General features: G+C 39.0%; 1 protein-coding gene across 5 annotated transcripts in view; it reads left to right on the forward strand.

The window, feature by feature from the left end:
• Positions 1-27,003, forward strand: part of ARHGAP8 (Rho GTPase activating protein 8) — an 85,250-nt gene that overhangs the window by 53,994 nt on the left and 4,253 nt on the right. For all 5 annotated transcript variants that reach the window (XM_062006904.1, XM_062006868.1, XM_062006888.1 and 2 more), the window contains 4 exons: positions 7,233-7,306; positions 19,712-19,789; positions 20,469-20,597; positions 23,461-23,564. In XM_062006904.1, the coding sequence (XP_061862888.1) occupies positions 7,233-7,306; positions 19,712-19,789; positions 20,469-20,597; positions 23,461-23,564 (385 nt within the window). The remainder of the gene's footprint in view (positions 1-7,232; positions 7,307-19,711; positions 19,790-20,468; positions 20,598-23,460; positions 23,565-27,003) is intronic.

Genomic DNA, 27,003 nt, shown 5'->3' on the forward strand with positions numbered 1-27,003 from the left:
ATTTGGCATGTTCTTAAGAATGTGTAGCACAAAGTGAGTGAGGTGATTTGCACATTTATTGTTTAATATGTCGTTCTCTAACTTGCTAATTCAAGCTTTTTATGTGTGGATAGTGAGGAGAGTGACAATGATAAGGAGCTGATTTAAAGGTCTGTCAAGCCTCACATCATATCTCCAGTAGAGGGTAACAACAGATGTTAGCAGGAAGTAGTATGAGAATAGGGCAAGAGTACAGCTGTACTTTCTCGGGTATAATGCCACAGCTTGTAGTGATCAGAGACTGATAGAGGAGAGTACCACAGTACTATGGAAATGACTTTCTGTTACTCAGCTGTAGTTACCTGCTTTTATAAATCCAAGTATTTCAAAGAATATTCATGTGTTAATGTAGCAAGACTGTTCTTCTTTTCTTTAAACCATGCTACCTTTACACACAAAATGTATACCAGCAGGAATTGGCTGTCCAGAATGATCCATCCTCATTGCTTTGTACTGCATGCCAAGGGGAAAAAGTGTTTTTTTATTCTAAAAGCTAATAGTAAAGATTTTATATTCTAAAAGCAAGGGAAAATTTGGGGGACTCTCTGCTTATGTTGATCAGATAAATGCAGTTAAAATGCATAAATGAAGCTTTGTAAATTTGCAACACTTTAAAGGAATTAAGAAGTGATTATATGGGCCAAGCGGCATCACCATCCTCTGCTGTATGTTCAGCAAGCTCCTATAAACCTCTGGTGCCTCTGTAATCAAAGAAGACTATAACTAAGCTCCATCGCAGCGCACAGAGTTGACCTTGACTAGCTATTGACATTGTTCTGTTTTCTCTGATTCGTTTTTTAATCTAAAATTAAATATCTTTTGTGGGAAGGGAGGAAACGTTTTCGTTTTTTATGTATTGCTGTGGATGGGGAGAGTTTGAAGAGAAAATGCACAAAACCTCCACAACTCTACAGCTTTTGCTTGTTGAATTGTTATCATAAACATTTCAGGGTGCTTTCCTTTTGGTCATAATCTTTCTGCTTCTGCATGCAGGGCATGCGTGACTGGGGAGGAAGAATGCATTCTGAACCAAATCTCAGCATGTCTCAGCAGGGAAAAAAATGCAAAGGAGAGGAAAAGCAAAGAGAGAGAAAGATTATCAGCCAAGAATGCTTAATGACACCTCAGAACAACGTGTAAAGGCCTTTCATGATAGCTGTCCACTGCCTAGAAATGACTCATTGGATATGTATATAAGGTGTTGCAGTAACTAATCATATATCCTGTAGCAAGGAGTGCTCTTTCTCCTTGGTTACTGTGTTTACCAGAATAGATCCCTCATGAATCTGACATGTTGCTGCAATACATTTCAGATCTGTGAATCAGTTATAGAAAACTATATTGTGCACTGACATGCTCTGTTATGCTCATCTTTTAAGCAGAAAGAGATCTCTCATTTTCAAATTGCTTGTAGTCATGCCTGATCTCAGGTGTTAGCTTGCATTGTCCATCATGAAGCACAGCTGCTCATCATACCTTCCCGAATAAGGCAAGACAAATGCAGATTACTTGACAGGATCTGCAAAGAAAGGGTAGAGGTGTAATTTCATTGACCTCCGAGCTGGTCTAATTTACATTAGCTGAAGTAATATCCCTATTATTTTCTGTCACCTTAGGTCCAGTAAGCTGAATGCTATGTCTCACACTGTGAAATGCTATGAAAACATGCGTTGCAGCTTTCCCCAGTGTTCAATAAACAGAAAAATCATTTGCATGTGACTTTCAGTGAATATCCTGCTCTTTTAAAATATCATTTACCTTGAGTACCTCTTTCATTGTAGTAGGAATGGAACCTTTCCTTCAAGGGAAACAGGAATCCTGTAGAAAATGGTAGAAGTGCAGAAACTGTATCTTTTTTCCTAGAAAAAGAAAAATGATCTGTAGGTTTTATTATTACAAATTACAGCCCAGTTATTTGTCTCACCTCTCTGACAAATAAACTAGTGCTCAGCAGGAGCAAGTGCTGTAAATAATCAGTTTGCTATTTATACACTGAAATGGGAAACACATTTATGGGTAACAATAATAATTAGAAAACATTTATAAAAAGCTGCTGGGTTGCTGTTTGGTGCCTCTGGAGTGAGCAGCTGTAAGAAAGCAAAAACAATCAGTGCAACTTCAGAGACACTGCGAATGAGTTCCATGAGCTTAAATTGTCAATAATAAAGACATAACAGTTTCCAAGCAAATTAAAGTCTTGATGATGTTCCCATTTAAATGAATTAAGCTTTCAACTAATTTTAATAAAAGTTGCCCTAAATGTTTGGGGCACTGATTTGAATACACAAAACAAAATTATTTGACACAAGAATGTGTTATAACCCCTATTAGAAAGGCTAAAATAAATGTGGTGGTTTGCTACCCTTACCTTCTTGATTTGCTGCAGTCTGTTTCTTGCTCGTATCCCAAACACTGACTTCATTTCCCAACCCCTTTTTTTGTTTCGTCCCTTACCAGGGGATGTAATTCCACTGGGGATTTCAACTTTACATGCTATGCAAAGAACCCCAAGAACTTCCTTCCTTGTGTGGTTTATTAGCAAGGCTAATGTATTAAGGGGGCTGCATAGTCACTGCCTGTTTTGCTGTATGCTGTTGCAGCAGGGTTGGTAAAGAACACTGATCTGCTATGAGGGAAAATAACTCACGTGGAAGCTGTGTTTCAGAGCAGGATAGGTCTGTCAGGTATTCTCTGATTGTGTGGCTCTGTTCCCTTTGCTGTGGCCAGCTTTTGCAGGGCCTGATGTGACAGCTCACGGTACTGAAGCAAAGTTCTGTTTTAATTTTTCCTATCCAGAGCCTGGGTGGAAGGCAGGGGGAAGGCCAGAACAACCTGGGTAGAACAACCTGGCTCTCAGAGCTACAACCAACTCCTGCTTGGTTGAAATACTAATGTTGACCTCCCCCTCTACAATGTCAACAGTATGTGTGAAACTGCTGTGAGACTGTTGAAGCTGGAAGGAGCAGGAGAGACTAGAAGGTATGGGATACATATCCTGAAAGAGGTTGGGAGGATTTTGCTGCTAGGAGAGATACTTTACAGAGGCACCTGATTGTCACTGTAAGGTGATGACACTGCTCTGAGGACTAGGTTATCAACTTGGTCCTGGTAGCATTTTGAGCCATGCCCTCTCTGATCAGTGAGGCTCTAAGCACTTGTGACCTCTGGTTTAGTTCTCATAAGTTGTCTGTGATAATAGGGAAGAGTGAGGTTGGACTTGGTCTTACAAGTCAAGTCATAAATTGTTGTTACGATATTTCAAAGAAGGATTACTCCAGCAAGTCCAGTACTGTTTTGTATTGAAATTAATGGTGCATTGCGAGTGTGAAAGGACAAGAAGTTGCATCATTTAATGTCAAGATCGTACTTGCAAGCAGGAGCAAATAACACATAAAAGATTATGCTTTAGGATTGTCGGAATTAAACTTGTTCCTTGCTGTTGGTCTTCTTCTTCCTGCAAGCGCATAGCATACATTGTAGAATTTTTGTTCAAGTGTCTGAAATTATCATGTTATTAACATGTTTTTATAAAACTTTGCTGTGTTTTTAATCAAAATTCCTTTGTTTCCATCAAGGACAGTTCCCTTTTCCTAAACAATTCCTGTTAGATGTAGATACAGCAGTGTCCACAAAGTACTCTTAACTCATACACAGACCACTGTGAATTTTACATGCTTTAGATTCCAGTGTGGGTACTTTGTTAAAAAAAAGCAGTGAAAATTTGTTTAATGAATTGGTTCACAGAAGAGGTATGGTCTTATGTCAACCAAATTTGGAAGAAGACAAATACTCTCACAAATACTACCAGCTTTTAAAAATCGTTGGCTGTAAGGAGAGAAATGATAACAGGAATACAGTCTTCTGTTGCCTTTGGTCTGCTGGTGCTCTTCTTGGTATTTAGATGGTTATAACTTATGAGCTACTCCTTATGTTATGCAGAAGTATGAGATAAAGAGGTGAAAGGAGGAAGTGAAAATACTGTGTAAGGGAGGTGAGGTTATAGATGACATAAGAAAGTTATCTCAGATTACTATGATGAGGAAGGAAGTAGGGCATAGGATACAAATCCATACCAGGTCAACTTCATTAGTTCTGCAGCTGAGTTTACAATTTATTTCCTTTCAAACAGCAGGTTCGACTAGATATTTGAAATAGTAGAACAAGATCTGTGAGCTGGAATAACAAGTTTATTACAATCACATAAAAAGTTGCAGTGTTTTATATAGGATTAGAGGAAATGACACACAAAATATACGCAGTAGAGGAAAAAAAAATATGGCCTAGGAGAGTTTGACTAACATTCAGACACTCAGACATTAGTTCCTGGGAAGAGATTGGACAGTGAAAATAGGAAAGAGGAAGAGTAGGACTGAGTAGGCAGTGAAACAATAACCAGCAGAAGTAGCCCTGGTGTCTGAGCATTGTGTCCCCAGTGTGATGAATGAGATCAAAATGTTTGATGGCCAAATAATTGTATAGCATAAAGTATATTCCCCTATAGGTTTGTGAGTAGGAGACAAAACCATTGGGTGACTCTGGACCAAAGTCATGATCCTGCTCCAACTGTTTCTGTTGGAGGAGCACTCCCACCACACCCATACATGAAGCTGAGGGTGGGTGACCATCCTCCTGATCTTGGAGAGCAAAAATTAGCCAGTATCTTCTTCCTAGGCACAGGGAAAACAAATAGGAGGAGGAGGAGGAGGAAAATTGACAATTTCCCAACTCTTCCATGCTGGCTTCTGTTGCTGTAACATTTATTTTAAAGTACTAGTGATGTGTAGTGTAAAGACAAAGTATAATACTGGATTGCTCCTTCCATTCAGCAATGATGCAGAAGTTATATCAAATACACTCCAGTTGTTGTCAGTTGTTTTATATTAATCATGTAATAAGCAAGCCTACACAGAGAAACAATCACAGTACTTGGAAAAGAAACAGACAGGATCATTCTCGTTTGCAGGTTGTATTGGGTTTGTGTGGAAATGTTTTGGTAATGGGGGCTACAGGGATGAGAAGTTACTAGAAGCTTCCCCTCCATGTCTGATAAAGCCAGTTTCAGGTGGCTCAAAGCTGGACCTGCCACTGGCCACAACTGAGCTCATCAGCAATGGTGGAGCCTCTGGGGTAACGTATTGGAGAAAGTGGAGAAGAAACCTGCACAATAGCAATTGCAGAGAGAGAAAGAATATGTGAGAGCAACAGTTCTGCAGACACTGAGGTCAGTGCAGAAGGAGAAGAGGAGGTGCCCACGTGCCAAAGCAGAGATTCCCCTGCAGCCTGTGGTGCAGCCCATGGTGGGACCCTGCCCCAGTAGCCATAGAGGCCACAGAGAAGCAGCAATCTGCCTGTAGCCTGGAGTGGACCCCACGCAGGAGTAGGTGGATGCCCAAAGGAGGCTGTGACCCTGCAGGAAGCCCACATTGGAGCAGATTGGCTGGCAGAACCTGTGGACCCGTGGAGTACCCATGCTGGAGCAGTCTGTCCCTGAAGTGCTACATCCCATGGAAGTGACCCACGCTGGAGCAGTTCATGAAGAACTGCAGCCAGTGGGAAGGATTCACACTGGAGAAGTGTGTGGAGAACTGTCTCCTGTGGGAGGTATCCCGAGCTGGAGCATGGAGAGAGTGTGACAAGTACTTCCTCTGAGGAGGAAGGAGCAGCAGAGACGTGATGAGCTGTCTGCAACACCTATTCCCCATCTCCCTGCACTGCTGTGCAGGGAAGAGGTAGAGAACTGAAGGAGTAAAGTTGAGCCTGGAGAAAAGGGAGGGGTGGGGGGAAAGTGTTTTAAGACTTGTTTTTATTTTTCTCATTAGCCTACTCTGATTTGATTGGCAATAAGTAAATTTTCCTTACTTCAAATCTGTTTTGTCCCTGATGATAACTGTGGAGTGATGTCGCTGTCCTTATCTCAACATGCAAGCCTTTCATTATATTTTCTCTCTCCCGCCCAGCTGAGGAGGGGAGTGATAAAGCAGATTTGGTGGGCAGCTGGCATCCAGCCGGGGTTAAACCACCACACAGGTGCAACCTCAGCTGGTAGCACCAGGTTAAGGTTATGTTTACATGTTGGATAAATGTCTAGTGTTTTCTGTGAATGAGCTACAGCATTTGCAACTTCTCGTGGTACAGTAACAGGTCATTGTGCTGTTTTGTGCTGGTGCTTTAGACTTTGTTGGTAAAGCTTGGTCACTTTTTAAATGTCAAATATGAAATTGTACACATAAATATTTATTAAATCTACTTAAAAAATCTTAGGTTGGTCCTTTATTTTGTTGTTGATTACTATGGGGCAGAATACTCAGCAGATAGTGACCATCTCTTTATCTGACCATCTCTTTTGTTATACTTTTTAAACTGCTGAAGACCTCTTTTTTTTTAAAGTAAGGAAGATAATTGCAGAATTTTTTGCACTGTTTAGATCAAGAAAATGCTATGTTTGATTTTTTGCGTCAACTATTCACTTACGAAAGAGAAAGCAATCTCATTTCATGGGAATCTCTCAAAGCGTTAATAATCTCTCTGCATCACTTTGGCTTCAAAATAAATAGTACAATATCGTTTTAATTATACATACACAGTGGCTTTAAAAGAGAAAAATGACAAAGAAAAATTTGCATTATAAAAGGCTTCTAAACTTGCAGCATCCCTTGTTCTGAAGCATTCATTGCAAGCTCCTTCCTTGCCTGTCCCCAAGCTGCCTTGAAACCCCATTGCACCAGTGGCATCCAACCAAATCTGATCAGAGCCACCGCTGCCACCGGCACTGTGTCATAGTTAAACAGAGCCTTGCTGGGCCATGCCAAGTGAGGGGAACAATGCCGGAGTATAAACAATCTCAAGTAGAGACAAAGTTAGTCTGGAACATCATTTAGCTGCTCTGGCCTTGGCTCACTTTCAGTACAGTAAAGAGCACTTTTTGTCAATGAGGCTAGCAAGAAGAAAGCATTTAGGAGTTTCTCTCTGAATAGAAGTCCAAGTCACATGTTTCAGTGGCTCATTCAACGCCTGTTGGAGTTGTGGAGGACTCTTGGTTTTGGTGCAGGCATTGAGATGTGGGTTCCTTAATTTGTGGCATTTAAGGTATACTCTCAAATGTCTCAAGTTTTTGCTGAAACTATTCTGTCTTGGCCTTGACTCTCTGTCTATTAATGCTATTCAAAGGCTGTTTCTTCTTTTTTTTTAAACAGTATCAAGGACAAAAACAAAGGTGAATTAATTCCCCCAGTAATGAAGGAAACTGTATCCTACCTAAAAAGAAAAGGTGAGTTTTGTGTCAAAAGGGAATGTGTCTTTCAGAAGAAGAACCATAGTATGAAACTGTATAACAACATTCAGTGCGTCATTCAACAGTTTACAGCTGCAGAGGTTGTGTTTAAATCCTAAAAACCTGAGTGGCATTTGGGCACTGCCTTGAGAGCTTTGATGAGTAGGGAATACTTAGTATCAGATTGTAGTCCCACTATGAAAAAAAAACCCAAAACTCTCTGTCTTTCAGATTAGATTAGGGAATAGTAAATGAGAGAAGATGCCTTGAAATACACATCGTCAACCCACATCATATTGTTGGTTTTAAGCGGAACTCCCAGTAAAAATCAATGAAGTTCTGTGTTTATTGAACCAATGGCCATAAAAAAATTCATTGAAAAAAATGTTTCGCAGGAGTAAGCCTGAAGTCTTCCTCTCACAAAATAGTTTTACTGGCATTTACAGACCCTTTGACTGCAGTTCATGTTATATAGAGATTACAAAGACCCATATTTAAAATGGGAGCATCCAAATCTGAGTTCCCTGTGGTGCCTTCAATATACAGGATTACACCAGTGGGCTCCTCAGTGCGTACCTGACCAACATAAAGGACCAAATATCAGGTATTGTCTGTAGGGTGAATACACTGTATTCCCTACACAGGGACAAGGGCACATGCAGGAAGAAAGTCAGAGATAAGGCCCAGTGTAATGCAATTTCTACGTTTTGATCTCTGATTTTTAAGGCAATCATAGTAACATTTCCATAGCCCTTTGTACTCCAGGGCCTCAGAGTTTCACAAATGTTTGCTAAATCTTAAAGTAATATAGCCTAGGTACATTTACCTTACAGGTGACAGAACAGAACCAGCATAACACAATTATATGACTGTCACAACATTACTCTAGTGGTAGAACTGGGAATAATTCCTAAGATCCTTGAAAGAAGGATGTGAATTTTTAATAGATATGTCAAGTGAAGAAAATAAAAATGGTTCACTTATTTAAAAAAACCCAAACAAACAGCAAAAAAAGAAAAACCACAGCAACAAAAAACAAGTGAAACATGCTGGCATTTAATATGCCGTTAAATTTGGTTAGTGTTTGAACAAATTTTGAGGATCAGCATAATTTCTGTTAAGAGAAAAAACAGACTCTAATCTCTGTATTGCTCTTAAATTAGTTTTATCTGAGATTTTCGTCATTTAAAGACCTATTTATATTTATATATTTATTATATTTACAGCACACAAATAATATAAAGTATGAGTTTTGAGTAAATCATATTCTTCTGAAGACAAGCTCACCCAAAACCTATATCCCATAATATTCCCATTTCTTAATGTGCATCCTTTAGCTGCTCTTCTGAACAAGGTAAATTTTGTTTTCAATATTCAGTTAGTATGCATCATTGATAGCTCTTCATTTTAACTGTTGCCACTAGGGTTTGGTCTGAGATTGAGTTTATTTGAACCACAAGTGACCAATGTCAAACTTTTAATAACCTTGTACTGAACAAGTTTCACATTTGTGAAGACAAAAGTAGGGGTAGGGGCAAGAAAAATATTGCTTCTTAGCTTTATTGCTGATTCTCAAGAGAAGTGGCTTCATTTAAATCAGTACAAGAAAATACTGACTTAGATGAGGACAGACTAGACAGTGTCTTGCCTTCATTGCTTGGGTATGCTACCTGCTATTTTAGCTTCCCCCTGTGGTAAATAAGAACATTAAATAACTACCCATTTCATTTTTCTGTGGGTTTCATACTTTGAGTCAAGCTGGTTAATGATATGCATGGGAGAATGTGAGAGAGATCCACTGCAGCGAGTACCTGCTTACAGTTTGCAAGCAGTGGAGCATCCCACCTATAGGGATACTTGTGTACAGAACAGCCAGCTCCTCACCTCTTGAAACTGCTGATTTATCTTCAAAATCCTTGCAGCTGCCAAAGCCAAGTACTGGAGTGGGGCCAGTTCTGCTGTTACAGGTACCTGCTGGTCTACACTACACAAAGAGTCCCTAATAGACTTTGTTGAAGGCCTCTTGGTCCAAATTCAGGATTTCTACTCAAGCTGTTTGAATGTGCCATTTCCAGACTGGTGCTAATGATGAAATCGTTGCAGGTGTAGCTTATGGTTGAATACAGGGAATGTAAATAGTTCACTACTAAGAATGCTGAAGGCAAGTGACTGGCAGCTTGAGACAATCCCTGTAATTATTATTGTAAGTGGATAATTAGAGCTCGTGTAGTGTATCAGTACATGCCCCATCTGCAGATGAAAGACAGACTTTCTCGTCTTTTAAATTGTTATGAAACAGTCATCCTCATATAAATATTTAACTTATCTTAATAGGGAAATACCTCTTTCTCACTAATCATGGGAGTCGAGAGAGCTAAAAATGAGGATGAATGTGCAGTAACATCATTACTTCTTGTAGCGGTTTTTATTTAGAAATTGAGTGAAAATTTAGTCACTAAAATGTTAACTGATTTAAACTTTTGGCTGTGCATGGGAAGAGGACTTCACATATCTACCACTTCTTTGGACCTGTTTGAAGATTTTAAAGAAATAGGACATGTACAGCCATCATTATACTGTGCTAGTAACTAACTCCTGCACTAATCTGACACAAAACATCCTTCATGTCTTGCTCTTTGTTTTTTGGATGTTTTACCTCATCACTGTTGCACCAATCTCACACTCTTCTGTCTCAAAAATTGCTGAGTCCAGCTCAGATAGTCACAGTTTTCTGAAGCAGCAATGCCAGCTCTGTGGTACAGAGGAGAAATAGCAAGTTTTAGCTCTCATGATTGTGATAAAAGAAAGAGTTGGCTCAACTTGGTTATTACAGAATTTCTCCTAGATGAAGTGTTTGCTATTCTGAAAGCTGTAATCATCCTTGTTTTTTCTCCAAATTTTATCTTTTTTTGGCTAATTCTTATCTGTTCAGTGCAGCATCAGCACAGTTTGTAAAGGATAGTCTCTGAGGAAATGTAGTGATACTCCTGAACAAAGCTCTTGTCTTAATTTATGCATCTCTGCAAACCAGCAGCATGCTGGTGCTGACCACTGATCTGTACTCTAGCCACTTGCTAGCCGGACCATCTCATTTTTTCCCCAGCTTCTTAGTGCCTCCAGGAAGGAAGGACATGGGGTCTGTCAACACTGATATTTTACAACCAAACCCAGCTTTGCTCTGAGCTGTCATATTCCTGATCATAAGGAAATCTCCACAAAACAGATTTCTAAGGAGAGATGACTTGTCAGGTGGAGTGTTTTCTGACATTCTCAGCCAGCTGATACTTGAAAGCCAAGTACCTGCCATGCCAAGGCTGTTAAGCAGTAGGTGACAGACATGAATTTTTTTGCACTTGATTATAAGTGTGCAGGTATCTGTTGTACCTGCTGTCTGCTCTGATTTTAACTCTTTCTCTAAATCTGGACTATCTCAATTCTGCCATCAGCTTCAGCGAGTGTCGGTTCCCGTGCTGACAGCCCTGGGAGGCTGACTGGCAGCAATCTTTGCACTCCAGACATGGCCGTGAGCACAGTGAAAGCTTCAGTTCAAGCTTCCGGAAGTGACAAAAATTCGCTGTCATTACCCTATTCCATTTGATTTTGGCATGGTTTCCAGCCTCTCAGAATTAGTAGGGAGCTAGTTTTGGTTTTCACCCTAGTTGCAGTATTGCCCCTCTTTGTTCCCTTTGCTACATTTTCACATCTCTGTACCTGAAATCAGTTTCTGAAACACTGACTGAGATCACAAAGGCTTCTGCGAAATCATACTTCATCAACAGAGTTGAGATTTCTTGAAACATCAGAGACCCTCTGACATCCATTAAGTCTATTCTGTACTGGTCAGGCTCTTATTTCTTGAACAGATCCAGTGCAGGAGTTGTGGTATTCAAACTAGGCACCAGGCTGCAATAGTATGCTACCAGACTAAAGAAACTTTCAGTCTCTTGAAGTTCACCCAGCTTTTTTCATCTTAATGACTCTGATCCCCTTGACAGATTGCTTCATATTGTATTTTTCCTCCTTGATGTTTAAATTTTCTTCCTCAGTTTCAGACAACACTGTTGGCAGAAGTGTTCTTCCTAACGTGGAGGCATCCTCATCTGCACAAATGAGCCAAAACTCCCCTACTTGTACCAAGTTATTGAGTGGGCTCTGACAGCAGCAAGCATATCCTCATTCCCAACAGCCAAATTAACATTATGGCAGTGTGTTTCTTCCTTTATCCAGCTGCATAATTAGACAGCTATTTCTGAGTGGGGTGACTCACTGGATTCAGTTAATAAGTCACCCAGTGCCTTAACAGAGAGTGAAGAATCTACTGTAAGCAGAGATTCCTTTCCATCTTACTGTGTTATATAAATAAGAACTATTATGTCTGATGCCTCAGAGAGTATTATAATAAACACAATAAACTAAGTTTCTTAATTTCTATAATAATTTTCAGTTTGTTTTCAGGAAAGGAAGAGAAAGTAGTCATTTCACCACTTTCATTCTAGCTCCACTTTAGAGGAAAAACTGTTTTTGAAGTTTTTAATACCGAATTTGAAAAGTGCTTAATTTTAGTTCCTGCTAACCTTTACAGGGAATACTTGATTTCCTAAAATAATTTCTGAATATCAGAGAAAATCATCAGCTCATTAAGACTAAGCCTCAAAGTTCATCTTCTGGACCAAACCACAGAAGTGCTTTTACTTTCTGAAGTAAGGTATCTGCATCATCCCAATCCCAGCTGAAGATTTAGTCAGGTCAAAGAGGAAGGTTTAACATAGTGCGTTTGTGACTAGAGCTTCATAGTGACCAGCAGACCAGAGGGTATTTTTGCTGTGCTCAGCCTCAAAACCACCACCTGTTCAATGCAAGACTTGACTTGCACTTAATAAGATTTCTGTATATGTCTGTACTACCTTATCTCTACCATGCCATGAGAAATTACCATGCCTAATTAAATATTTACTGTCTTGTCAGAATAATTCATAAGTGTTTCTAACCTGGCACCATTCCTTTGACGTTAGTGATCTTGATGCTTTGCTTATAGTCCCTTTTCTCCAGGAAGCCAAACTTATGTCACAGGGTAGTAATTTTCTTTCTCTGGTTCACATGTCCTTAGCAACCTGTTTTGTGCTTAAGTGAAACTGTAAATAGGGGATGTCAGTTCTAACCTACTGTTTTGGCAAATGGGTATAAGTAATGCCATGCTATGGGGGATGCATCTTTGTGTGTGTAGCTTCCATAAGGCTCAAGGGCAGGGTTGGATGAATGACTGAAGCTATTTCAGTGCTGTCCAGCCTCCAAGGCAGGCTTTTTCATCATAGGCTTTAGAATTCAGAAATGCACTTCTGCTATTAATCTCCAAGAAGATGTCACAGCACACATTGCCTTTCGTGTCTTTTGCTTACATGTCTTTTTCTTCAAGAAAAGCAGGTTACAGATTGGTTACAGATTTAAAGGCTCCTCAGAGGGACCTGGCGAGGCTGAATCTATTGGCTAGGGCCACTTGTATGAGGTTTAACAAGGCCAAGGGCCGGGTCCTGCAGTTGGGCCACAACAATACCATGCAATTCTACAGGCTTGGGGCAGAGTGGCTGGAAAACTCTGTCAGAAAAGGACCTGGGGGTGTTAATCGACAGGTGGATGAGTATGAGCCAGCAGTGTGCCCAGGTGGCCAAGAAAGCCAATGACATCCTGGATTGTATCAGAAATAGTGTGACCAGAAGGGCCAAGGAAGTCGTTGTCTCCTTTTACCCGGTGCTGGTGAGGCTGCACCTCCAATACTGTGTTCAGTTCTGGGCCACTCACTACAGGAAAGACACTGAGGTGCTGGAGTGTGTCCAAGAGACATGCAACAAAGCTGGTGGAGGATCTGGAGAACAGGTCTTATAAGGAGTGGCTCAGAGAACTGGGATTGTTTAGTCTGGACATGAGGAGGTTGATGGGAGACCTTATCACTCTCAACAACTATTTGAAAGGAGATTGTGATGAGGTGGGGATTGGTCTCTTCTCCTAAGTAATGAATGATGGGACGCAAGAAAATGAGCTGAAATTGCACCTGGGGAGGTTTAGATTGGACATTAGGAAGAGCTTTTTCACTGAGGGTTGTTAGACACTGGAATGGACTGCCAATGAGGGTAGTGGAGTCCCTGTCCCTTGGCAGTGTGAGGTTACTGGTTGAACTAGATGATCTTAAAGGTCTTTTCCAACCAAAAGAATTCTATGATTCTGTAGGTATAAGGTATGATGATAAATTAAAAGCTAGGTGATATGTAGCTGGCAGTTTTGATGGTTGTTCTGGTCAATATTGGTATAATTCACTATACTGTCTTAGTTTTTCCACTCTGATCTGCAGTTTGAGTGTACTGATACACATTAAGCAGAAAACTCCATGGCAAAATCCATATTTTTTTTGCAACTCTCCCAACATCTGAAAGTCAGGTGACAACTTGTAAGGTTTTTTTTAAAATTTGATTTATTATGGTGAGTATAAACTGCACTGTTCAGACCTGCGTGAAGATGTCAGGTTACAAAGGACAGGAATGTTACTTAAGTCTATCTCAAATGTTACTATGCTTTAATTTTTATTAGTCTTATGCAAAATATTGATTTCAAATATATATATATATAGGTAGGATTATTGCTGTTAATGTATTTTATGTTTTAGAGTATATCCCCATAGGTATAAACAACATGCTTTTGTCCATATTTTAAACAATTTATAAGCAAAGCTAATCTGCTGAGGTTATTACTAAAATTTCCAGGTTTTTTTAACATTTACATTCTATAGAAGAGCCATATAAGGAAACAGCTACAAAAAAATTTGCATGGAGAACTGATTACTAAAGAGACCATGTGAGATCAGCCGCAGCTCAGAAGTGATGGAACAATTAAACTCATGGTGAAGGAATCACGCTACAGAATTATAAAGCAGAAAAGATAACTGTCCCCTATAGGAAAATTATCTCACAGTAGCCCCCATTGCCGAGACTTTCTGTCTTACCTCATCTGTTTTGTTGGCTGGAAGTGCTTTGCAGCACAAAGTTTTTGTTCGATGTTATCTCATGGTGCCACAGGAGAGTCCGGGGCGATGACTAAGACTTCTAAATGAAATTATAATAACCATGCTGTAGAAGTTTAATGATAAAGTAAGAAATGTCTTATGGTATGATTACAGTGACAACTAAAGTTGTCCTTTATCAATTCAATACTGGGCAGCAGTGGGAAACAGTGATAAATCTTTCCTTCTCATCCCCTTCATGCCACACAACAAATCTTGCTGATGGAGGAAGTTTTGGTTCTGTTTTTTAATGTGAATGAAAACATACTGGTGGTGATAATCAGAATGGGTAGAGATGGATGGTTAGGCATTCTGAATACATTTGGATTGCCATAACTTAGCAAGTTTGCCTCCTGGCCTCCACTTCTTATGATCAATCAAATATCTTTTAAAAATGCAACTCTGGGAAAGCTTGACACTGACATTTCTGAGTTCTTGGCTCTTCTGTTTTCATGTGAATGTTTTTACCTAGAGTTCAAGGAGATGACATAAATCCCAAGACTGGTTCATGTGCCATCAAATCAAAAGGAACCTTGTAATAAGCACATTTTGGTGCTCAGACATTGTAAATAAATTATGCTCAGAGGTGCCAAGCATAAACTCAGAATATTCATTCATAAATCCAAACACTAGAGACCATGCTGTTCAAAATGGCAAGGACACAAATATGCTTTGGGTTCTGTGGAGGAGGCACGGTTCTATATCCTTGCTGCTGCTCAGCTTTTCAGTAGAGCTGGAACTGTCCCATCCCTTCTCTTCCCCTCTACCCTTGATCTGCTGTGCACCTTGTTGCAGTGCAAATTGTCTTTACAAACTGCGGACATCACATTCGCTTGTTCTGTATTCATTGCACAGAGTACAAGGGAAAGGAAGGCTGTGCAATCTCCTCCTCATACTCATACTGTATTCTATCTTGAAAGAAAATGTCTCCAATTTGTCTTAAGCATAAAAATTCACAATTGTCACCTTTCTGTTACCCTGAAGATGGACAATTAAAATTTGTGATAAATTCATCAGTCCTCATGAGAAATAAATTAGTTCTAATTTTTTTTAAATGGAATATTACTAGAATTAGATAATCTGCAGGAAGATATCTGAATCAGTTGTATTGATGAGAATGAAAACCACTTCCAAATCAGGATGGACACTTCCTGGGACTTGGCAGGACCCCAGTTAAAAGAGACATTTCCAAACTCAATTTGGGACAGAAGGAATTGAGATACTCACTCTTTGCTATTTCTCTTTTCAAAGCAGGCAAATTAACAAAGGTTTTTGGTGCCAGCAACCCTCAAATCAAGGATGATTGAAATAAAAAGAATGTAATTTTCTCATCTCTTTTTCTTTGACAAGTTTGCAGCCATGTGACAACATGTGTTGCTTCAATTTATCAGTTTTGATTTTCTCTGTCTTTCCTGTGGGACAACTGATCGGGGGGTAGAAGGAGGTTAAGTATTTTTAGCAATATTTTGTTAATTCAGAGTGTGACACAGTTGTGTCATTGCACTGTGAAATTTTGTCTACTGTGGTAAAAGCCATCTTATTTCAATGTGGAATGAAGTGCTTGCCTGTTTTCATTTATGATTACTGACATTTAAACAATTGCTCAGTGAAGTTCTCAATCGCAGAATCACTTTTCATTGAATACAGATGGCTCCTTCACTAGTCACATACTGTGTTTTTCTGTATAGCACTTAATATTTAAAATAAAATTTCAGTATCTTCGGTTGGGAGATTTTGGTGCATAGTAGCAAAAGTCCACTAATCTCTATATCTATCTGTCTATCTGTTTTGGGGTTTTTTTTGTGAGGAGCAATTTGTGCTGAGTTATCTCAACAGAGGCTCTGCAGCATTGATAGAGTATGTGAGTGACATGCAGCTGCGTGTTTATCAGAACTGGAAAGCCCATGCTAGCTGTTCGTGTCAGTCATCCTCTAGCAGTATTTTGGCAAGCAGTGCTGCTCCAGGGCTGCTATTCTATTCTCTATGGCCTGGGTTACCCATGCTGTTAGTGGAAAAATAGTTCAACTTGTACAGCAAAAAAAGGATATTTCTCTTTAAAGAGACAGCTGACATGAGTTATGCTCTAAACGAGACTTGATTGAAGAACACTACTAACAAAAATTAAATAAGCTGCTTCAAAATTATTTATTCAAAGGACAAAAATGAATGCTTTGAACTGTAATGACTAGGATTGTCTTCACTCATTTTTACTTCCTCATCCCGTAACTCTAGTGGCTCTGGCATATATTTTGTCTACAAAAAGAAGACAAAGTGATTAATTTTATTTTAGTGTGGGCACCTTGTCTTAGCTTAATTATGGTAGTTCCAAGAACTGGGCTTTTTTCCCCTAATGTTTGAAAATGAAGAGACAGATTTGAAGAAAATATTTCCTGACTGGGTATAAAGGTGTGTATTTAGTGTGTATTTATCCATATCTGGTGGATTAATTAACAACAGGCTTCAGGTCCCTTTCCTCCTTCCCCTCCCTCATTATGAGACCCTAAATGGGGGCACACGCTAATACTGTTCAGGTTTTGTGTCATTGGAAACACCATCATTCAAATCATGTTTTCAGGTAGCTTGCCCTTGCCTTGCCTAAGCATAGAAGACACTGAAAGCAGTTGATAGACTTACAGACTTATGTAAAAAATGTATCCTACTCAGTTCATATGTATCACAAGTCAGAAAAATATATTGCAAAAGGACTGTCCCTGTACCCATGCTCATCATTTCCCCCCTTCAGTAGCATAATTGCTGTTGGCTACTATTTCTGGTTACCAGTTGGCTGAAGTTATGACCCAGGTTTTATTTGAAAAGTGCTATGATATATTGTTTTGTGATCTGAGCATCTTTTGTGGTTGCCGTTCTTTTATTTCAGAAGGAGAACACAGCTTTTTCTTTTTTCCTAAGAATTGCGCTAACTTGCATTTAATTAACGTCACATCATTTGGATAGGTTGTCCATGAATGTCAGAGGGATTGGCAGTACCTGCTTCTGTAGTTGGCTTGTTGCCACCTGTCATCAAACAAATTGCTGTGTATTGATTCAGTTTCAGCTGACCCGGAAAATAAATTTTGGAAGAAGCGCAAACATCGCCAGTGTCCCAGGTTTTTGCAGATGAGAATAAAAGTTGATTTTTCCCCCTCATACTTCCAAAAACATATCCATCAATAGCTTAGCATTATGTGCTATTACAGTAACAGTAATGGGATGCAGGGCCAGACAAGTACAGCTGCTGTCTATGCTACAGATTAATGTCTTTAATTAGACTCTTGAAAGCTTAGCCAATAAAGGCATAAACATGTTAAAAATTGATATTTATTAACATCGTAGTTTATACAGTGAGATTCACATCAGATTAAAACATTAACTATTAAACCAATTCCTGCAAACCCAATTGCAAGCATTTATGATGTCCGTTTTTCTGAAAGACTTGTTTCTCCAGAAAAACTCCAGTGCACTGACAACCAATATAATATTCTACAAGTCCTCGGGAAATCATCGTATTCCTTGTTTGCTGAGGGCAGTGCCTTGATGAGCTAGCTGCTCACAGCTGCCACTTCCAAAACCATGTCTTTAAACAGGTTATGCTATAAATCTAACAGAACAGTTTTACTACAGTGACGTCATTTGCCGTATCTTTATTCAACTGAAACATGATCTGGTTGGAAATAAAGCAAATGGTCAAATAGATCACGATTATTGTCCATTTGATTCCTTCTTATGTAGTGCAGTTTGAGACATTGTACTTCTTCCAAAACTGAGTGCATGGGCTAAAGCTTTAATATTCAACCTGGAATTTAACAAGCAAGGACATAAATCCTTATAAAGTAACTGGGAGCTGTATTCAGCTAAACTCCAGCTAAGCCTCTAAATCTAGTCAGTGGAGCACTTTCAAATAGAGCTTGGAGTTCTTTGCAAAAGTCTCTGAAGCATGTCTGTGAATAGTTACTTCAGTAGTACATTATCAGTTCTTTCGGTATACTGATTTAAATTCATGTAAACAATACTAAGCGCTGTTCTGTAGGGAATGGGTTCACTAAGGAATTTCATGTTAGTTTACCAGTTTTCCGTGTGTAAAATATGTATGCAACGTGTGACTGAGTATCTTTCTTCTAGGTCCAACTCAAAATTTTCCTGGAACACCGTAGAGAACTGTGATCATGCAAATAGATGCCTGTGTATTTTAACTGAAGTACCTAAAGACTGATTTCAGTCTGATCACTTACCCTGCTGAAAGATAAGCATGCCAAAAGAAAAAAAGTCCATCTACTCTTCCACACTCACATAAAGAAATGTTCAGCAAGTCAGTGGGTGCTCTGCCACCGTTCTCAAAATGTCAGCAGTTTTTATGTTTTGTTAGACCATCATGGGATAATTTTTTAGATTACTATGCTTCCAGTAGGAATCTCTAGCTCAGGTTTCATGTGAGCCAAATTGCATTACCTGCTGGTTGGAAGGAACAAAGTGGAGAGAAGGAAGGGGAGGGGTAATGAGGATTTTACCAAACTCAAAAGCAAAAAGTACCACAGGTCTAAAGAAAAGTAACACTTCTTGTTGCCATCCTGTTTTGCATAACAATATAGTTAAATAACTTACCTCGAAAGCTGTGCTACAAATTAGATCCTTGATTTGAATGCATTTTCTTGGAAGTTTTTCGTCAGTAACTGAAGTCAGTTTCCAGTTACTCCGAGCAAATTAGATAGATACCTTTCAGGAGATTTATTATAAATATTTCAGAATTGCCTCAAGATTAGAATCAACTATTTTAAAACATCATGACAGAGGCAGACAGAGTCTTAAGTCCCCCTGACTTCCAGGGAGAGGTGGAAAGAGCAATGGTTTGGCCCAAACCACCTTTAAGCTGGGGAGACCAGTATCCCTCCAATTATCGGAAACAGACTCTTCTATCCAAAGATCCTATGAAACATTACCCAGTCTGAAGAATCTTGTCTCAACCACTGGCAGAAGAGGAAGCTTAGAGAATCTTTACAAATACCATGTTTAATTTGCAAAAGGATTAAGGCAAGGAGAATAGCAGATTTACACGTGTGGGCTTCAGGTTACAGATATGCTCCATGAGAGTGGATACATAACCAATCTGGTGAATCTGAGTATCCTGCTTCTGTGTCATTATGTGCAATTGAAAGGTACTTCTAAAGAAAAATTATAGTCAACAAGACACGCGATGTGATTGTATGTTCTATTCACAAGGACTTTAATCCTCCTAAAATTAGTGTATCAAATGGGTTTGTTCCCAAACTTTCTCACTCTGTTCCTTTTTCAACTGAACCTATACAGAAAAACAAGAGAATGACAACTTTTACAGATGACTTGCATTAACTGTTTTTCAGGACTGCAAGTAGAAGGCCTCTTCAGAAGGTCAGCCAGCATCCAGACTATCAAAGATGTTCAGAAACTCTACAATCAGGGTAAGCTATCGTCATGCCATTGCCAGTAGGAGTATGAGGATTTTGTTGATCTTGGATTTTTTTTTGGTGAAGGAGAAGTGCTAGCTTGCTTTTAATTAGTTAATCATAAAACCATTTGTAACATAAAGTTTCATAATAAAAGCGGTAGTACAAAAACCCAAAAGACAGCAAGAGGCACTTAACGCTTACTGAATAGCAAGTCGTCAGATGATGTCAGACCAGAGCTTACAAAATCCATAGGACCTAATGAAGTATTAAGCTTTGAGTCAAAAATGATCTGTTTTTTAATAAACATTTGTATTGCCTCTACACACTTTGAGTTACTGTAGTTACAAAGTACAATGTCTTTGTGGCATTTTGCCTCTGCTGTTTTTCCATGGTTATGGCAAAGAGATATAATTTGACCTAATAATTGATGAAATTTAGTGAAGTAATTTTGAAAGTCACTGACTTTCCTGTGAAGTCATTTTATTAAATGCCTTTATGGGGAGAATCTCTTACAGCAAGTTTAATAAAACTCTATGAAAAATACAAAAAGAAATTGCCCGGAGTTACCATCAGCAGAAAGCCAAGAAGTTTTTCTGTTCAAAATGTAGTGTGACACAGTTTTTAAGCAGTAGTTTAAAGGAACAGTAAGACATATGATTGAATGCCTTTTTTGTTCTTTTTCTCCTTTTAGGCAAGTCTGTGAATTTTGATGACTATCATGATATCCATATTCCTGCTGTTATCCTAAAGACTTTCCTTAGGGAGCTCCCTCAGCCATTATTAACGTTCGAGTGTTATGATCATATCCTCGGAATCACCAGTAAGTATAAATAAGTTGTAGAAAAATCTATACAGCAAGTTGAACTGAACCTGGCTAACTCACAGTCATTGCTGTTGCTAACTATGACACAGTTGTGGAAATACAGTGTTTTTAGTGCTTCGCTGCAACCTCATAGTCTGTACCAGAGCAAGGTGGTCAGGGTTACCAAGACCTTCTCTGCTTTTTATAAGGTTTACTGGTTTATCTGGATGTCATAAGAATAGGATTGTACTTCTCACTGTTAGAGCTCCATTTTCATGTCATGGCACATCACTACATCAGTCTTAGTGATACAAGTTATGCCAAAGCAGCAGCATTGGCAGAATTCTGAGAACAAAATTTGGTTGGTCATTTGTATGCATCTCTCCTCTCTTTTCCTTTTTTTTTTGTGGGAAGAGAATTGTTTTTATTGGAAATATTCCCATGCGATGACATGTTGGGGATGAAGGCATCTAAAACCATGAGAAGATATTGATTACCTAAAGGTCTAGCACCACGTGAATCTATGAATTACAAAACTTTAACTAATGTGGCCTTGGTCAGGGACTACATGTGAATTAGATATCTGAGATCCCAAAATATCTTGAGATTCAGTATCTAGCCCTTGTAGGGAGTGGTGTTTTGCCATCCAGGCTATAGTCAGTCTAGCAGAGAATCAGTAGAGTTTCCAGTCAGAATCATGCATTTTTTTCAAAACTTGCTTTTTGAGGAAATGATATCTGTCATAATGGAGTACAGCTTCCAACAGTTAACATGCTTCTGGTAACCTTGCGCTGATGCTGCCGCAAAGTGTACGTTATCGTCACTATCATGACCATTACTGTTGGTGTAGGTTGCTGTCATAGTTCACACTGGGAATAAACCTCGATTGTGACATGTTTGTAAAGTGCAGAAGTACAGCAAGTTTACCACACCTAGATATATTGTATTCCAGGTGAAAATTCTTACACCATGCCTGTCACTAGCATCTGCATGTACTGTTTCATGTCGTTAACTTTATTCATGTATTTGCATTAAAGGACTTACTCAGGTCATGTTCCGTATCGTTTTGCTATTTGAAAGTCTGTAGATCACTACATTCCAAATCAAGGATTTATCTGTTCACAAAACAGGTATCTCAGAGCACTGAGAAAAACAGGTCTGTTCACAGGAAGGTAGTAGAAATGGAGGAACTAAGGATAGTCACCTTGAACTGGAAAGAATAGGGGAAATTTTTTAAAAAAAAGGATGTGTAAATGCTAATTTTTACTGAATTCATCTTGTTCTGACTTTCTAGATATGGTTGTACTTTGTGATAGAGCTAAGTGAAAAATGATAACAAGATTGAAAAGAATCTGAGAGCAATGAATCATAGAATGGTAGGGGTTGGAAGGGACCTTCAGAGATCATCTAGTCCAACCCCCTGCAGAAGCAGCTTCACCTGCATTGTCTTGCGAACACTGGGAGGTTTTGCTTGACAAAACACCCGTGGAACATTCATTCCATGTTAGTTTTGCTTACTGACATCTTAAATGTTGATAAAATGTGTTGAAAAATGAAGTTTTAAGAGAGTTTCTCCTTGGGCTTTCTTGTTACGCAGTGTCCACTGTGTTTTGTTGATACTATGATGCTATCCTGATTTTAAAAGATCTTAAGCTTGAGAGGCAAGCTGGACTCAGGAAAGGCACAGTCTCTGTGAATACAGTGCAGAAGGGAGCTCTGAAGAGGTGTGATTGCAGACAGCTGTCTTGGATGATTTTTAAATTCTCATTCTGTCTTCTAGAAGACACCGGAGCAGTGTGTGATGTATCTATTACACCTCTTAACCTACAAATCCAGCTTTATGGTAGTATGAAATGATAGTGAAATTTTCCTCTTTAGTGTCTCATCTGAAACATTTTTTTAACAGTTGTCGATGAGAGCTGTGAAATAAATTAGCCAGGTTACTGACACACACAATGAAATTAATAAAATCTTGGATATTATAATTGCCAAAGACTTTGTTTGGTCTTGAAAACTACTAACAAGAGTTTCTTTACCCAATATTTCTGAACTTCCTGCATTATTTACTCTGCAGAAGGCTGACAAAATATTCTTGGGACTTAGATTTTTGTGTCATATGGGAACTGGTAACTTTGCAGTAGGAAAACAGTTAACACAGCTCACCACAGTACAACTTCATGTATTTATTTCAGAGCTTAAGGGAACATTTAACGTGCTGGAATTTTGTGCCTGCATACACACATTGACACATCTCCAAATGTGTCAGGGAGGTGGAGAGAGAAAGGCAACGAATGCAGAAGAAACATCAACTGGTTAGGTCAGGCATGATTGTAATTATCAGACCTTTCTCCAAATTGGTGATGTTAATGAATCTGCATAGGTGCATCTCCAGAACGTTCTTACCCACCCAAGTGACCATCTTATAAATTTGGTCAAGGCTAGAAGAATTTCCTGAATAATCATAAAAGTATTTTTAAAGCTGGTAGAGTGCCAAAACGGTATTTTGGGCAGGACTATCTCAGCAAGAATAAAATCACAGCATAAAAAAGTTTATGTCTGGATTCAGTATGTGAAGAGATAATGGGATTCAAATGAAGGCCTTTGAAAGTCTTCTCTAGCAAATAAATTACGTTGGTTATTTCACTGAATTGAGAAAGTACTCTGAAAGTTAGTCTTAGCCAGATTATGATAATACAAAATATGATAGGGACATTCAAAGTGATAACCCTGTTACTATGGTCATGGAGGTTAATAGAGCTGAAATTTGTGGTCAGATTTAAAGATATGGATATCTTAAGGTAATTCCAGCAGATAAAAGTAAAATATTATTTCTTGTTCGTATTTTGATTCCTCAGAATTAAGACTGACTTTGATGTTGCAGGTGTGGAGAGCAGTTTACGAGTCACCAGATGTAAAGAAATCATCCAAGGACTTCCTGAGCACAATTACGTTGTTCTGAAATATCTGATATGCTTTCTCCATATGGTGAGTATAGACAAAGTTTTCAAAATAGTGGTGTTTCTAAATCTTGCAAATTCAACATTTAATTTCCTACGGGAAGATAAAACTGAATTATCTTCCTTATGAGGAAAGGCTGCGGGAACTGGGGCTGTTGAGTCTAGAAAAGAGGAGACTGGGGGCGGATCTCATTAATATTTACAAAGATCTAAATTATGGATGTCAGGAGGTTGGGGCATCCCTTTTTTCTATGGTAGCTAGCAACAGGACAAGGGGTAATGGGATGAAGCTGGAACACAAAAAGTTCCATTTAAACTTAAGAAAAACCTATTTCACTGTGAGGGAGAGGGAGCCCTGGCACAGGCTGCCCAGGGAGGGTATGGAGTCTCCTTCCTTGGAGGTCTTCAAGACCCACCTGGACATATTCCTTTGCGACCTGATCTAGGTGAACCTGCTTCTGCAGGGAGGTTGGACTAGATGATCTCTAAAGGTCCCTTCCAACCCCTACCATTCTATGATAATTTTAAAACCATGGTGAGGTGATGGTGCATTACTTACTAATGGACTGAGCTCAGGATGCAGAACCCTACAGTTCTAATAAAAGTCAATGCTAGACAATTGTCTTGCCATCCTTGCACCATGATGGTCCCATCCTCTCCACTCCACATTCACAAATGTATGTTTTTATTGATTTAGGTTTGTTGGTTTGGGGTTTTTTTTTCCTAATGTGGAGTGGAAAAAAAAAGCTTGGAAATAGTGGTTATGTAATTTTCAGTTCCGGAGGAAAACTAGGTGAAATTGCCTTTTTTCCCCAAAGTATAAATTTTGAGCTGCTAAAACACCAAAGAAATTAGTGTCATTTTAGAAAACCATATAAATATGAATGAGCTTTAGAACAGCAATCAGCAAAATATTTTATAATAAACTTTAGAAATAACATTTTCCTTTTTAAAGATAGCCTTTCATTCTGTAATTTACTGTAGTGTTAAAAATTCTGAACATGTCATTTTGTGAGTATTTTTAGTATGCTTCAGGATAAATGAAATATATGTCTTTTGTCCTACTGTTTTATTTGATGATTTTTTTTTTTAACCCATTTTTGGAAACCTCCCAAGTGTGAGGGTTTGGGGAAAATCCATTACAAATGTTTCTACAGTTAGCCTAGTGACAGTCTTTGCCAGTTTATGTGCTGGAAGAGACAGTAATAGGAGCATAAATTTCCATTCCTTCTGCTTTTTCCAATGTATCACCTCTTCTAGATTACATTTCTCAAACCCAGATGCCTAAAATTGAGGATTGTGAGGATTACCTATGCCTAAATAAAGTGATCTAGCCTTCAGAAGTCCTAGGAGCCCACCAAAGCAGTCATGTATGTGGAATGATGCTGATTTTCACCAGCATTAGGAGGAATTAGCCCTCAGTAACCTTTTTTTGAGCTACAATCATGTTTGCTATGTTTTACCTGGTAGCGTATTTCAGAAGTGAGTACATTTAATCCCTTTTTCTATCAAACACTAGAGATACATCACTGAAACACCTCTCAGACCACACTTGCCAGGTTCCTATAATACCTACACAGTTTGTTTACTGTTGCTTAGCTAAACTCTAACGGTATTAAGGAAATCCTCATGACATTTGCCATAATTCTAGCAACTGATATCTCTCCTCAGTGTTATGAATTGTGTAAGTGACTTTGTTCCAATAATAGGTGCACCATCTCAACACACTTCTTAAAAGCTGAACACTTGAGGTGTTAATGAGGTGTGCAAGAGTACTGCATAGTGTTTTCTGTAATTGAGAAACAGAACATAGCAGTATTTTTGAGTATGCCTTGTTATGTAAAGCACAGCATCAAGTTGATACTGGTGCTCAGATCTGCAATTTTTGCTGATCCACGGCTTTTCAATCTGAATGTCTCAGGGAATATTTGCATTTGGAAAGGTCAAGGGAATGTGAAACAATCTAGGAGCTGGAGATTTCTATTCATCGCAGATTGGTGTGCTGCACAAGCTGCCACAATTCAAACTTTAACAGACCACTCTACCAATAATCCTAGTTTTTACCTGCAAGCATCAACCTTCTTACATAGAAGAGGCAATTTAATTCTTCCGTGAGCTCAGCTTTGAGTAGTGCAAGAGGTACTTGTGGTAATTTCATGAAGTGGGATGAATTGTAATCACTAGATACAGGTTTTGAACACTCCAAGTTTTTTACAGGCTTCTGGAAGAAGGAAAAAAAAAAATAAAATCACTGTTTTCTCTGCAGCCTTAACTCCCTTTTACAGCTCCTTCTAATCCAAGGGTGCTACAGCGACACAGCGCAACTCCAACCGACTTGAATTTCAAAAACAGGTCCTTTAACCTTAGATTAGCAGTGATTTTGCCAGTAAGAGGCCCAGTGTGCTGTGAAACTTAAAAACTGTCCCCAGCTCCACTTTGCAGTGTACCTTACTGCTAGCGAGGGATTTGCAGGGTCCTCTTAAAGCCACAGTGGACTGAGGAGAATTGGGCAACTAGGAGCAAGAGAGAAAACAAAGACTTGTTTTCTCAAGCCAGTCTCTCAGTTACGTCTATAAAAAATGTTGGTGCTTGCTCAGCTGATTTCACAAGAGATGAATGTGCACAAACAAGTATTTGTGTACCACAAATACTGTGTGGAACATGCAGTGAACCGTTTTATGAATGCACACACAAACTTAAAGGGCTCAAAAGAAGTCTTCTTGTAAATTACTTGGTAAAGCACTCTGGGGACTACAGTTACTCTATTCTGAAGCCAGAAGCCATTTAGTGGAAAACTAGAATTATAGTTTTCCATGGGAGTCTAAGGCCAAACAATCAGGAAGGTTTGTAGAGGCAATAATGTCATCTATATGGTGTTTTTATAACCATGTCTTCGCGTTTGGTACCAACTGGTACAGCCCCGTGTCTATATGCTTCACGCTGTCCTTCTCTGCTGCTTATTTCTGTCTCTGCAGTCATGTATGATGCAAGGGGAAGGCTTACTTGGATGAAAGAAGCATTATCAAAACCTTTCAAATCCAAAATTTCAGACGTGGACCATCTAGAAAAAAAAGAACAAGGTTTTGGGGCCTATGAGCTGTGCTTCAGATCTGTAACTGAAGCAGCAAACTTAACACCAAGTACAAGCTAAAAAAAAAAAAGAAAACAAAAGAAAACAAACCAAAACAAAAAGCTCTGAATTAATGTTTTGTCTCAATTACTTGTCCAATTGAAAAATGAAATTAGTACCAGCAAAGCTTGGGGGTGGCTGGGGATGGTGGGGCGGATCAGGAAGGATTAGATGACTAAGCCTCATGAAGCAGGTACAAGCAGTTGGCACATCTGCAGGATAGCTGAGAGTGGGGGATAGACCTTTTATTTCCAGTCGGTTTGTGGGGACATTTTAGTATGTAGTAATTTTCTTTTGGAAATGTTGTGTGGAGTTCCTTTCAGCTTCGTGACTGAGA

Source organism: Colius striatus, chromosome 1 (genome assembly GCF_028858725.1).
Source record: "Colius striatus isolate bColStr4 chromosome 1, bColStr4.1.hap1, whole genome shotgun sequence".
In the NCBI taxonomy this organism is placed as follows: domain Eukaryota; kingdom Metazoa; phylum Chordata; class Aves; order Coliiformes; family Coliidae; genus Colius; species Colius striatus.